Source organism: Echinops telfairi, unplaced genomic scaffold (genome assembly GCF_000313985.2).
Source record: "Echinops telfairi isolate 266 unplaced genomic scaffold, ASM31398v2 ScPeMD7_7469;HRSCAF=8507_0, whole genome shotgun sequence".
NCBI classification, from domain to species: Eukaryota; Metazoa; Chordata; class Mammalia; order Afrosoricida; family Tenrecidae; genus Echinops; species Echinops telfairi.
The window spans coordinates 95,751,944-95,766,350 of NW_022111372.1; the positions used below are offsets into that span (position 1 = coordinate 95,751,944).

The 14,407-nt window shown below is 38.6% G+C and overlaps 1 protein-coding gene across 1 annotated transcript in view; it reads left to right on the forward strand.

The window, feature by feature from the left end:
• Positions 1–252: 252 nt before the first annotated feature.
• Positions 253–14,407, forward strand: part of PFDN1 (prefoldin subunit 1) — a 67,642-nt gene continuing 53,487 nt past the window's right edge. Inside the window, exons 1-2 of the mRNA XM_004696660.2 lie at positions 253–312; positions 3,950–4,116. Of these exons, the coding sequence (XP_004696717.2) occupies positions 259–312; positions 3,950–4,116 (221 nt within the window). The 5' untranslated portion in view covers positions 253–258. The remainder of the gene's footprint in view (positions 313–3,949; positions 4,117–14,407) is intronic.

Consider the following 14,407-nt stretch of genomic DNA (forward strand, 5'->3'; position numbering starts at 1 on the left):
GGAAGGCTTGGTGCGATCTACATACATCCCAGTTCAGCCGCACAGACTAACCCATTGTCAAATTGTTTGAACCCACACACAACGACTACCATCCATTGGCAGGGTCTGGGGCACGTGGAAACCAAATCCGGTCTAAGCAACCCGGGGCCCTGCAGCCCAGAGCGGCGCGCATGCGCGGGCGCACGAGGCGGACAATCGGTTGGACCAGAACGAACCCTTGCCCCACCCTCCGCCTTTCGGACCTCCCCCCTACTGCGCATGCGCACGGCGCGGACCAAGATGGCGGCTCCCGTGGATCTGGAGTTGAAGAAGGTAAAAGAGGGTGTTGAGAGGGCAGAGGCGTCTTTTTCGAAGCCGAGGGGACTGTGGACAAGAATATTGATTAGGGCCCTACTCCCACAAAGGAAAGAGACTTCAGGGGCCTGGGAAATGTTTCCCTAAATCCTGAGGCGGGACTGGGTCTCCTTAGGCTTGGGAGGGGGCGAGCGGCTCCTGCTGGACGGGAGCCCGTTGGGCGGGGTCCCTTTAAGTCCGTGGACCCGGCCCGGCCCCGTCCCCTCCTTCTGAGCTCCCGAGCTGTTTGCGCAGGGAGCGTCCAGGGACGCAGGCCTTAGTAAGATCCAAAGGGAGCGTTTCACATTGGCTCCGCGAGCTGCAGCACCTGTAATCCTGCCCTTCGTGGCTTGCAAAACGCTGGTCCAAACGCTAGACCCTTTACTTGAGAGCATATCTCGAAAGGTCACAGTTTCCACCGTTCAGGACGTTAGATATGTTCATAGAAATGCTCACCTTAGGGCTTTGACAACTCCCCTCCCCCGCCCCCCCCCCAACCAACGCTGCCTAGGAGACCATTCGACTCACAGCCGCCCTGCAGGACGGAGTAGACTGTCCACAGGGTTTCTCCGTGGACAGCTCTGCAGAAGCACACTGCCACTTTCTCCCCTGGCTCCACGGACCCAAGGACCTAACTACCGCAGCACCCAAACACGCCCTTTTTTGGGGAATGTGAGACACACACACACACACACACACACACACACACACGCCCTTTTTGGGGGAATGTGACACACACACGTCAAGCGACGTTTTGCAAGTAAAATCTGCACGAGAAGGAATTGGTTATCTTTGTTCCAAGGTCTAAAAGTGTGTTGGCACAGATTTCGTTGTCTCAGAATTGGTCAGGATTCTAACACTACCTACCTCAAACCATGTGCACCTGCGGGGGTGGGGGTGGGGAGAGATTCTAAAGGACCTTGAACTATCCTCCTTTAAATGTGTAGGTATAAAGGAAATTTCAGAAGACTGTTGAGGTTGTGGTAGACTCTAGTGTTCTTTATCTTTACACTTTTGGGCCATTAGTTTAGATGGTCAAATATGTTATATCTTAAGACTTCCCTCTGGTCAGCTTTTGCATAAGGATAGCTGAAATAGCTTTTGATCCTAGTAAATGCAGCTGTTTGTTACTTCTTTGAGGATTTTATGTATATATTTGTGTGTGTCTGCCATTTTTTCTTGAAATCTGTAAATTCAAGTAGTGTTCTCTAATGTTGTAAAAGTTTTAACAATATGCTAACATCCTTACCAAACTGTATGCAGAACAAACAGGTGGTCGCCAGAATTTTCCATTTCAGAACACTGTCAATTTGTGGGTTCCAAAACTGTAATATATGTATTTTCCTGTTAAAAATTCAGATTATATTTAACAGTTTACTGAAAGCGAACAAAGGAGTACAAGTGTGGATGAATTTTCGCAGTATTATTTGAATTCCTTGCTTTTAAAAAAACACAGTAAATGGACTTAAAACTTCTAATATTTTAATTTACTGCTAGAAACCACGTACACAACAATGTAAAAATGTGAAGAGAATGATAGACCTACTTAACTTGCACAGCTTTTGACAATCAACTAAAAACCAAAACAACTGGGAAATTTGCTGTTCAAAAGTTTGCAAACTTTTTTCAACATCTCTTTTTTGATGGAGACTAAAAGAAAATTTGGGGCGCCTTCTTTCCCCCAAAATAAATCTTTTGAGACCTTGCTAGTAGGTGAGAACAAGGTCAGAAGACATGGGTTAGTAGCGTTGGCCATGTATTGTAGTCACGGATGTTATTCGTAGGGCATTAGTTTGACAGCATGTGAAAGTCATCCCAGGCACTTCCACAGTAGTATCCAAGAACTGAATTTATCTTCCAGCTAAGTAAGCGGACACAGTGTAAAATTTGACTTGGTGTGTGTGTGTGAAGATCACCATGAAATTCTTGTCAGTGCATTCCACTCCCTCCTCTCTTTCTGTTGTTTTTAACAATTCATACTCTAACGAACGCAGTAGACAGTAGTATGGAAGAGACTTGAAAGAGAGATCAGAAGAAATAGATTTGAATCCCTGCTTTTCTACCTAATAGTTAGGCAGCCCTGTGCACGTATATCTTAATAATTTTAGTTAATTTGTAAATTGTTGGATGAGGAAACTGCTATTCCTAACATACAGGGTTTGCACATAGGGTGTGCATTAGGGTTGTATCCTCACTTTACTTACTCAATCCCTATGCTGAGTAAATCATCAGAGAAACTGGGTTGTATGAAGAAGAATGTGGCATCAGGATGAGAGGGAGGCTTCTTAACAACCTGAGTTACGCAGATGGCATAACCTTGCTTGAAAGTCAGGAGGACTTCAGGCACATACTGATGACCATCAAGGATGGCAGTCTTCATGTGGACTGCAACTCAATGTAAAGACCCAACTCTCACACTAGGTAACAGCGTGATAAACAGAAAAGATTGACGTTGTCAAGGATCTTTTGTCTTGTTTGGATCCAGGAAGCAGCAGTCGAGATCAAATGACACATTGCATTGGGCAAATCTGCTGCACACAACCTCTTTAAAGAATTACAAAGCAAAAGAAAAAAGAAAAAGTATTAAAAAACAAGGATGTTACTTTGAGGGCTAAGGTGTGCCTGATCCAAGCCACGGTATTTTCCATTGTCCCATCTGCATGTGAAAGTTGGGCACTGAATCAGGATGACTGAAGAAGAACCGATGCATTTGGATTGTGGTGCTGGAGAAGAAGATTGAAAGTACCCTGGACTGCCAAAAGAACGCACACATGTACCTTGGAAGAAGTGCTGTCCGAATGCACCTTGGAGGCAAGGGTGGCAAAACTTCATCTTACATATGTGGGACATGTTGAAAGGGAAGAAGGCTCTTCGCCAGAGTGACTGACACTATGGCTGCCACAATTGGCTCAGCATTTGTGAGGATGGTGCAGGACCAGGCAGTGCTTTGTTCAGTTGTGCATAGGGTCGCTGTGCGTTGAAACGGACTCAGTACCACCTCAACAACAACAACGATCTACAGTCTTCTTGAGAAGAGTAAATGAGATGTTAACTATGTGAGGGGTCTTTAGAAAATCCTTTGGAAAATTGAAATAAAAGATAATTTTTCCATGAACTTTTTGAAGCCCCCTTGTATAGTCTTATCTAATAATCAAATTCATGGGGGAAAATGTTTTAAAACTCAGAAGCATAATATGAGTTGTTACATATATGGTTGCTATTTGAATCCATTTTGCCCTCTAACTATTGCATTTTGTTACTCTTTAGAGGCTCGCTACTTCATATGGATATTATTTAATGTGTATTTCTTGTTCACATAGAGTGCATCTTCTGAGGGTAGTGTAAATTCTATATTTAAACAGCTTTTTGGGGACATAATCCACATGCAATTCAGTATCATAACAAGAAGAGTTGTACAACTATTACCACAATCAATAAATTCTATATTTATTATAGAACCTTGATCATTTGTGGTTATACTTTTATCGATGTTTGCTTTGGCAAATGTCACAGTTTTGTCGAGGATTAGCATGTTTTCTTTTAATATATTTGAGTTTTATATCAATATTTCTTGTAAAATATTTTACTTACTAACTCAAGGACTTGTTTTTATTAGGCCTTTACAGAGCTCCAAGCCAAAGTCATTGACACCCAGCAGAAGGTGAAGCTTGCAGACATACAGATTGAGCAGCTAAGCAGAACGAGAAAGCATGCGCATCTTACAGACACAGAGATTATGACTCTGGTCGATGAGACTCACATGTATGAAGGTGTAGGAAGAATGTAAGTAAAATATATTCTCCAGGGGTTTATATCCTGGTTGTCTGAATTGAATCAAAGAAATTGTTCGTTTTAAAACTTGGGCTAAAGTTATATGGAAGTCACTTTAAAAATCATCCAGTCATATACTTTCTTTTTTTACAAATGAGAAACTGAACCCCAGATAGATTTAAGTGTTTAATTTTAGACTTTGAAATACATTTCTTAAATGCTTCCATGTTCATCTCTCTACATTAGGTACTTAGTTGTAACTCCAGGGATAAAAATATGATTTGTCATGGAAAGATGTTTATAAGAATTTTGTGCCTTATTTAAGTTGAATTTTTAACCTCCTTTTCCTTACCCAATTTATTTGGAGACATGCAAATCATACATTATTTGTAAAACATAAAGATTAAATTGTCATTTAATACATCTTTCTTCTTGTATTATGTGTGTTCTAAAGGAGATCGATGTATACATGAGAAATCTACTGAACCAATTTTTTTTTTTCTGAACCAATTTTTAAATCTTGTTGTTCTAATTGTTATTATGTGATTAACACCTACATTTCACTTTTTCCTTGAAAACAAAAAGCAATTATCCTTATGAGAGGGAGACTCTCTTCTTTTTTTTTTTTAACATTTTATTAGGGGCTCATACAACTGTTATCCCAATCCATACACACATCAATTGTGTAAAGCGCATTTGTACATCATTTCTCAAAACACTTTCTCTCCACTTAAACCCCCAACATTAGGTCCTCATTTTTCCCCTCCCTCCCCGCTCCCCCCTCCCTCATGAGCCCTTGATAGTTTATAAATGGGTATTTTGTCATATCTTGCCCTGTCCAACGTCTCCCTTCACCCACTTTTCTGTTGTCTGTCCCCCAGGGAGGAGGTCACACACAGTTCCATGTAATCGGTTCCCTCTTTCCTACCCATTCTCCTTTTACCCTCCCTGTTTCGCCACTCACACCACTGGTCCTGGAGATTCTCTTCTAAACGGTAAATAAGGAATGGGAAAGCCCTAAGTACAGGTCACATTCCATTACAATGAGCTAAAAGGAGAAGAATAACTTTTTAAAAGTGGGGGAGGTAAGGGAGGAGGGTCATTCTGGAATTTAGTCTTTGAGTTGTATAGTCAATGGACCATTACTTCAACTTTGGAGAGCTATTACTTGGGATGGAATTTGACCTCAGTCTTAGGATGACTAGTTTTGTGACTGATGTGCAGGAAACAAAATGTGTAAATTTTAGTAATGGTTTTGGAATGGCATCATAAGTAGACCCTGCTCATGGCTACTTTATCTTAATCTTTCTGGAGAGGAGATAGATTCAGATAAACTGTTCCGCTATTTTGCATTCTCAGGAAAAAAATTATATATATGTGTGTGTGTGTCACAAAAAAATTCTCTCTATGAGTTCATGTTTTTCATTTAACTTGTTTAAGAGGATTCTCAATTTGAGAGTTTGTTGTTGGGACATAAAAGAATTGGGCTGAGAACAAAATAAAACCTTCAGTGTGTGTCCTTATAGAATGCAGAACATTATTGTCATTCACTACAGGATAATTTTATCCTGAATGAGAATAAGCTTAGGTATTTAGACAGAAATACTAGCTTTTCTAGCATGCCTAGTAACATATTGCTCTTGGATTTCACATCACCATACTAGTCTTTGTTTGAGCCCTTTTGTTAAAGTCCTTTTTGAGAAAACAAAAATGTTCACTATCTTTTGCCTTTGAGCTAAAAAAAAGAAATTAAAAGAAATATTTTAATTAGCATAATTTATTAAGCAATTCTACAAAAGTGGTAAGAAAAAGTTCTTTTCCTTGTGTATTACCCAAAGTGCATGCCACACAAAAACATTTCAGTTTAAAGGTGTGGGATGTGAATTAGTTCATGGTAGAACAACATTATCTCCAGAAGATTTATTTTATAGAAGTATGTTTTTAAAAGTATTGTGTAATTTTACATGTTTGGGTAAAGTGGGATTCTTACAGGGGTTTACATTTGGATTTTAAATTTGAGAGTTGTGTTTTTCATCTCTGGCAGTGTGCTATGACCCTGCATTGTAGGGGCATGTGAGGTGAGTAGCGTTGGCTGTTTGGCTAGCGTGTTATGCCCGGGAGGAAGAAAAGACTTGCTGAGTATTAGTCTGGTCATGAGGACGTTCTCTTTCTTGATGCTAAACCTGAAAGATCTATTTCTGAATTTATAGTCTTGAGTAATCTTGGATATCATTGTGATCCAGTTCCTTAATTCCAGCCTTTAATTGGCCTTTTCTTTTGTCTTTTTGAGTGTTAAAACCTGGGAATTCTAATGAGAGTGTTAGTTTTTCTTCAGCTCTTCTTTGAAAACCAAGATTATAAGAATCCCATATTCTCCATTTGTCTTTTAAGACTGGCAGTAGATTTTTGCCATTGCCCTAATTCAGATCTCACAGTATCTTGCTTAGCCGGTTGCAGTAACATTTTAACTGCCCTGTCTGCCTTCTTTTCCAGTGTCCTAACTCATTCTTCACACATCTGCCAAAACTGGTAACATCGGTATTTTTCTTAAAATCCTTTGTTGGTCCTCTGCTGTCTACTGGATAAAATCTTTGACCTAGCATTTATGAGCATTTATAATTTATCCTTTTAGCCTCAAGTTCCACAACTTTCTGTTACCAAGTTTGGGATGGGGCTTAGGTTTCATCTTCTAGACTAGTTTTTCCCAAAGTTGGGGGGAAGGTGCTGGAATGGTCCAGGGGGGTAGCAAACACTCTACACTTTATCCTGGATTATGTATGGGCTGTAGTACAAAAGTTTTCCATTGCCAAGGGGCTGCTGAGTAATTTTTTTTTTTTGAAAAGGGGGTGGTAGGCCAAATTTGGGAACCTATGTCTTGGTTTTGGCTATCTTTTGAGAAGAATTCCAAAGTCTCTTTTAGGCTTTAAAATGTCCTTTTAATTGACTAGTTATTTCTGTATATGAGCAGCAGAAGAGTATTAGCATATGTGTAAGAAATTGTAATTCCTACTCTTGCCACATGGTATATATCTTGGTGTAGATATATGCCAACTTTATTGTGCTTGCATTCTTTTGCTATTTCTGTTCTTTTTAACTTGGAATAGCTTTCTCTTTTTCTTATAAAATGTTTGTCCTTCAAAACTACATAGATCTTACTTCTCTAAAGATTTTTTTCCAGCAGAAGGAAATACTGACTTGCTTTCTTCATTGTTACTATAGGTAGTAGAGAACATTAGTGTATGTGTGTTTTAAGGGGTCAGTAAACTCAGCTAGGTGGTGGCTCTCTAAGACCACCTACATATTTATCTTTGTTTTCTCAGTTCCCAGCATCCTACCTGGTACAAAAATAGGTGTTAAATAAATGTGGGTAGATTTGAGGTGAATCTGATACTCTTGCCTAAGATTATTTTCTCTTTGGTTCTTTAATGTGTTTGGAAAGTATCAAACTTAAGAATTAGACTATTATTCTATATTAATATGTGATTCATCAAGATGAAATGATAAAAGTAACATGCTTTGGTTAGAAAGTATTGTCAGGAATTGTTTCTGACCCCCCCAAAAAGACCCATGTTCTTTGGTATAATAGGATTAATTAGTTATTAAAAATATGTAATTTGTATTTGCATATTGGTCCATAATTTGACCAGCTTTAAATGCTAATTAGTTGCATAGGTATTGAGTTAGAAATAACATATAGGAAAACCCAAGCCCTTGGAACTGAGCTGAGGGTAGTATAATTCTTAGAGAATAAAGCCTCTTACTGCAGAATGATAGCAAAATCTGTTTTACCTATCTTCAATAGTGCAGGTTGTACTGATCTTTTAGGGTATGTGTTTAGCTTATTGGAAATGATTGATAACTCTGATATCATCCAACTCAGAAGTATGGGGAAATTTGATGGTGTTAAATATTTCTTATACATGGCTATTTTTGGTTTAAAACAAAGTCAAGCTGCAGAATGAGAGATGGTGAATACTTATATACTGTAAGCTCTGTGTGTTCCTTGCTCAGAGTTGTAGCCCATCCAGCCTTTTGGCATGCTGCCAGAGCATTTTAGTCCTCTTACTTCATGTTCTTTGGAGATGCTGTTGTGTAGCCTGATACTACTACCACCAATTCCTCCTTTTGCTGTTTAAGCTGTTTGTGCACTGACCTCACCGTGCTGCTTTGAGAACTGTGATGAAAGTTACAACTGTGGAATGATCTGTCTGAATATTTGGAAGTGTTTGTCTCTGCGTCTTTCTAGTATGCAAGTAAGGAGTAGACAACATCTCGATAATTTTGTTAAGTCAGTGTGTCCTGTTTTTTTTATTGTTGTTGCATTAATAAGTACTGGCTGTAATAAATTTGTGGTGTTCTTTAGTTTTCTTTGCACAGTAAAGGATATGAACATATTTCTATTATGTCAATTATATTTGCAAGTGAACATAAAAGACATTTAATCATGCCAGTTGTTGTAAGCACTAACATTAGAATAAATCTCAAATCTATTTTTTTTCACAATAAGTATGATTCTGATCCCGATTTGGTGTTAGGTCTATTACTGATGTCCTTTTATTGGTTGAACATTACATAGCGTAACATAACATAACTCATTCTAAAGGTATTAATATATGTTTTACAGTAGAGAAGTTGAGCAAAGAGAAAAGTTAGGTTTTTATTATCTTTAATAGGAAAGGAACTTGAGTAGGTTAGCCTTGGAGAAGAATGATTAGTGCCTTTTTAAGTCGTGAGCATAACTAAAAATAATTTTGAGCTATATTTAAACTAATTTAGAGGTATGCCACCGTTCTGTGGGTATTTTTTACATTTAGGGAACTAAGAATGAACATTGTTATAAATCTACCAACTAGATAAGTGTCTAGCAATGCAGAAATTGCTGTTGGGGAGCGGTGTTGCTATTTCTACTTGTTGAAGTAATTTAATGATTTGTCTCTGGTTGAAAGTTCCAGAGTACAAAATTCAGATAAACATCGTTTAGATGGAAGGTGAAACAGTAAGTATATTCCGGATATGTAGCAAACAAACAAACATAAAACCAAAGCCTAAATAAAAAAAACACATAAAAACAAAACTTGACACAATGGATGTATGTATGAATTGTGATAAGAGTTGTACGAGCCCCAAATAAAATGATTTTAAAAACCCTAAGCTATTAAGCTTAGCCATTTTAGTAACTGTATATTCCCTGGGCATATTTGCACCCCAAGTTAATGCACATATATAAATAACCACTTTCAAACCTATATATATTTTTGTGGGTACCCTCCTACTCTCCCTCTCCCACCTGGTCAGGCTGTGTTTATCCAGCATCTAAGTGTCCAACTAGTAGAACTCCATTGTTGCAGGATTGTGTAGAGAACAATATTTGCCTCTGTTGCAAACCTTCTAGTGTCTTCCCCTGCCTCTTATCGTTTTTCTCCTAACACACCTTCATCCAAATGAACACTTGTCTACCCTCTAGCCCCTCATCTCCCTGCCCTCCTTCCCCTACTAATTATCAAACAATATTTCCTTTAATGTGAAAACCTATTCTTTTTATAATAATGGCCTCAGATAAGATTTGTCCTTTTTAAAAAATGTTTTATTATTATTATTATTTTAATATTTGTCCTTTTGTGCAGAGTACTTTCATACTGCTGTAAGGAGTTTCACAGATTCATTGTTATTCTTTAATGTGTACTATTTCATTTTGTTATGGACCAAATTTTACGTATCCATTCTTTCACTGATGAACATTTAGGCTGTTTCCATTTTATTGCTATCGTGAATAGTGTTTTGATGAACATGATGTATCTGTTTGTATTGTGGCTTTTATTTCTCTAGAAATACTCATTTTAAAAGGTATTAATATATGTTTAGAGTAGAGAAGTTGAGCAAAGATAGTAGACAAGTAATTTTCAAAGGTGAGAAGAAAACGTTAAGTGTATTTTTCCTTTATTTGAAAGGCAGGCAGGGATTCTTCATCTTGAGCTGCCTTGACTAATAGAATATGACCCACCCTGCGAGTGTTTTTATACAGAGCCATTAAAGTCTGGCTTTCATTGCTCAGAGTTGTAAAGGGAAAAAGAAAACAACTTCCGTTATGCAGAGGAAAATGACTTCAGTTTTGTTGATGCTGAGAATGAATGCATTCGTCCCCAGATGGGCACACTTCTCGCTCCCACAGATGTGGTCCTTCTGCGGGGAGGAGATTTTTGAGTAATAGTTTTAATTTCCTAAGTTGTCAGTGATTTAAATACTTGATGTTCATTATAAGTCTGCTGTACTGCCGTCTAGACTGACATCAGTGTTTTGGTGCCCGACATTTGCGTAGGAATGACACAGTCTTGTTTCTTTTGCAGGAGAGGGCTTTTTAATCATTTTTTCCCCCTTCCCCTCCCATGTGCCCCAGAAGCTAAACACTCTCACTGAAACACAGGAAATTAACTTTTAAAATGTTGAACTAATTAAAAGTCTATTGTAAAAAAGGAAAAAGAAGTCTGTTATCTTTGACTACAACTGTGCTAAAAACGACTTTTATTTTAGCTTCAAACTTGTTTAAATAAGTTAAATATCATTTATTCATTTGGTTACTTGGAAGACTTTCCTTCTTCATTTCCTGACATCAAAAAGCCTGACTTTTGTTTTGTTTTGTTTTTAAACTGACAAAGTATTAAACCAAGTCTGCTTTTACTACTTGAAAGTAGCAATTATTTCAACACCACCACAGGATACTGCAGTGGATTCCAATGGATGGTAAGCAAGGATCTTTGGTAACTGAGGGGAGGGTGAAAGGTACATTTTCTAGCTGTTCCTGTGTAAATAGAAATAAAGGTGGCAGCAGTCTTGAATGATTTTTTTAAAAAACTATGTCACCAGGTATTAAGTGCTGTAAGTTACTTAACTCTAGCTGAAGTGTTCTAAAAAGAAAAACAGTCAATTTTAAGCTGTACCAAGAATTTTCTGATTTTAGCTGCCACTTATCTCATAGTAACAAATTTAGGAACAACTTGCTACCTAATCTGTTTGAGACCAGAAGACTGAAACGTTCGTGTCAACGAACATAATCTTGCTTAATGAAATGTCCAAAAAAGGAGCTCAAAAAAATGTTGACCTGGACAAGTCCATATGTATGAACACTTGGTAATGACTTACTGATCATCTTTTCTTAGGAGATAAAGAATTTTGCTGTGAACTGCAAATATCTTTTACCCTGATGTTGTGTGTTGCATGCATCCTTAATGCCTGTGTTTTTGTGAACAATGTAGGCCCATCTTATTTTTAGATCTCGTGTTTGAATGGACATGTCTAGGAGAATGCTATCTCATTGTCCTGGGCAGTAACTTGCATTACTCTCTCTTATTCTGTGGAAGATCAATCACCTTGAACTGAACCAACATGCTCGGAAGACACTTCCTATGGCTTTGAATAGGACATGAAATATTTTCATATCAAAACTTGCACAGCAGCAGAAGCCCAGTGTTAAAAATGTATCTTTAAATAGAGAAGAGCATGACTTCTTTAAGCCCAGCCTTTTACGTTGTTTGGCTCAGAGTAAAAAGATTTGGACCACAATGTACATCCTGTGTGTGTGTCTGCCTGAGTCTTTTGCATTTGTGCCAATGTATATTTATACTTCTCTGTGACTCCTCTGCTTTTGTACCAGGAGCTTTCTGTTCTATTGTATCCTTCAGTACTCACTGAATAGCAATTTGTTACTATCCACTGGATGTATTTTAAGGTACTAGTAAAATAAAGATCACATCTTGGAAAACGTAGACTAGCTCAATGCTTATTTGAGTATGTGGACATGTTTGGGGTTTGTTGAGGTCAGAGTAAAAGTGGTAAATATCAGAGGTGGCTATTGACCAAAATACTTAGAATGCCAAGTAGTAACTCAAAATAAGCATCATGTTCTACTCAGGATAAAATAGACGAGCTTACAACTACTTCCAGAGAACTTACAACTACTTCCAGTTCAGAAGTCACTGTTTTGATTTACAAATAGACCCACTCCAACTCACTGCTGTTGAGTTGACCCAGTAACCTTGTATGACAAAGTAGAGCTGCTTTAGATGGTTTCCAAAGCCGTCAGGTTTTACAGAAGCAGACTGCTACATCTTTCTCCTGCCAAGCAGATAGTGGGTTCAAACTGCCAACCTTTCCATAACAGCTGAGTGTTTTAACCACTGTGCCGCCAGGGTTTCCTTATAAATAAAAGCTCAAATTCACTGCCATCGAGTTGATTCTGACTCATAGAAAGCCTCATAGCAAGGACAGGGTACAGATGCCCCTGGGGGTCTTCAAGAGTGGAACTCTTTACGGGAGTAGAAACTAATCTTTCACCTGTGTAGCAGCTGTGGCTTTGAACTGCTGACCATGTGGTTAGCAACCCAGTGTGTAACCCACTATGCCACCAGGGCTCCTTTCTTTTATAAATAGGCATTAGTTTTTAATAAGTTCAAATTAAACCTAACAACAGAATGTAAGGTACTCATCTAAAATAGGGAATGCGGAGGAGCTGATACCAAGGGCTCAAATAGAAAGTAAATTTTTAGAAAATAATGATGGCAACATAGGTACAAATATGCTTGATACAATTGATGTTTGGATTGTTCTAAGTGCTGTAAGAGCCCCCAATAAAATGATCTTAAAAAAATACATAAGGAATGCATACATGGAGTTTCATTCCTGAAAGGCCATGATTCTCTAATAATTCTCTAAGGAAATCTACAATTTCAAGTTGCTGTTGTGGATTTGGGAACCCTGGTTCTGTGTTGGGCTGCTAATCACAGGGTCAGCAGTTTGAACCCTCCAGCCACTCTGAGGATGGATGATGGTGTTTTCTGCTCTGTAAAGATTTACAGCCTCTCACTCCTACAGGGGCAGTTCTACCTACGATAGGGTCGCAATAAATCAATATCTAACTCGATCACAGTGAATTAATTGTTAATATGAACCTATATCCAAAACCAAAGCCCCAAACAAAAACCTAATATTACCCAGTCAGTTCTGTCTCATAGTGAGCCTGTGTATGGGGTTTCCGAGGCTATAAACCTTGTGGGAGCACATAATCCCATCTTTCTCCCTTGGAGCAGCTGGTGGATTTGAAGTGCCAACGGGTTTTGCAGGCAAACAAACCTACCAGCACTGCCAGGGCTCCTGTATTGATCTGCAAGAACCACAATGCGTAAGGCAGACATTTTTTACTCATTAAGCTACATTTTTGCTCAAGTTTAAGATGGTTCAGGGGATGGATAGTTTTGGTTTAAGGGTTAGAGATAACCGTTTCAGAGGTTCACGTTCCCTCCAAGACTCCGGAACATCTAGAGTCCCCGAGAATTTGAAATTCTGTTCTCCATTTTCCTCCTTTTGGGTCAGGATTCTTTTATAGGCATCATCTTGTTCTTCTAGACTCGTGGCAAAAGAGGAAGTGGTTCCTGGAGGTAATTAGCTACACAATCCATATCCTTCTAACCTTGATTCTCTTTTTGTCTTGTGCCAAGTGAACAGAGACAATTGTGTCATAGATAGCCACTTACAAGCTGTTAAGTCCCCAGTCGCTATGTAACAAACTAGGAAGAAGAACAAAAACACTAAATGTGCTATTAAGCCAATCAACTGGGATGTCCCATAAAACCAGGAGAATAAACTCTTAGCCAAGGATCCAAATCCCATGAGTTGTTTGGTTGTATATACGCAGGTTCAGTAGCTATTCTTTCTTTTTCTTTTAATTGACTTAAAACAAACACTTGTTTTATTTTCTTATGTGGGTCAGGAACTTGGGCTGGTTCAGCTGGGTGAACCCAGCTGGTTCTGGCTTTACTGATGGTGCTACTCTTTTTTTCGGTCGTCGTAAATATATCACACAACTTTTGTCAATTCAATGTTTTACAGGTGTACAACTTAAACAACAACACAACTTGTTATGAATTAGGTGAGGGTTTACAGATCAGATCATTTTTGCATTCAATAATTTATCAAGCCTTCCAATGGTTTGTTTTCCTTTTCTGCCTATCTCCCTCTTGTTACATATTATCCTCCCTTTTACCCAACTTAATACTTATCTATGCTCTAACCCTGCGGTTCTCAACCTGTGGGTTGCGACCCCTTTGGGGGTTGAATGACCCTTTCACAGGGGTCGCCTAAGACCATCGGAAAACACATGATTTACATTGTGATTCATAACAGTAGCAAAATTAGGAAGTAGCAATGAAAGTAGTTTTATGACAAGGATGTACATGTGACCTCCTCCCTGGGGGATGGACAACAGAAACGTGGGTGAAGGGAGACGTCGGACAGGGCAAGATATGACAAAATA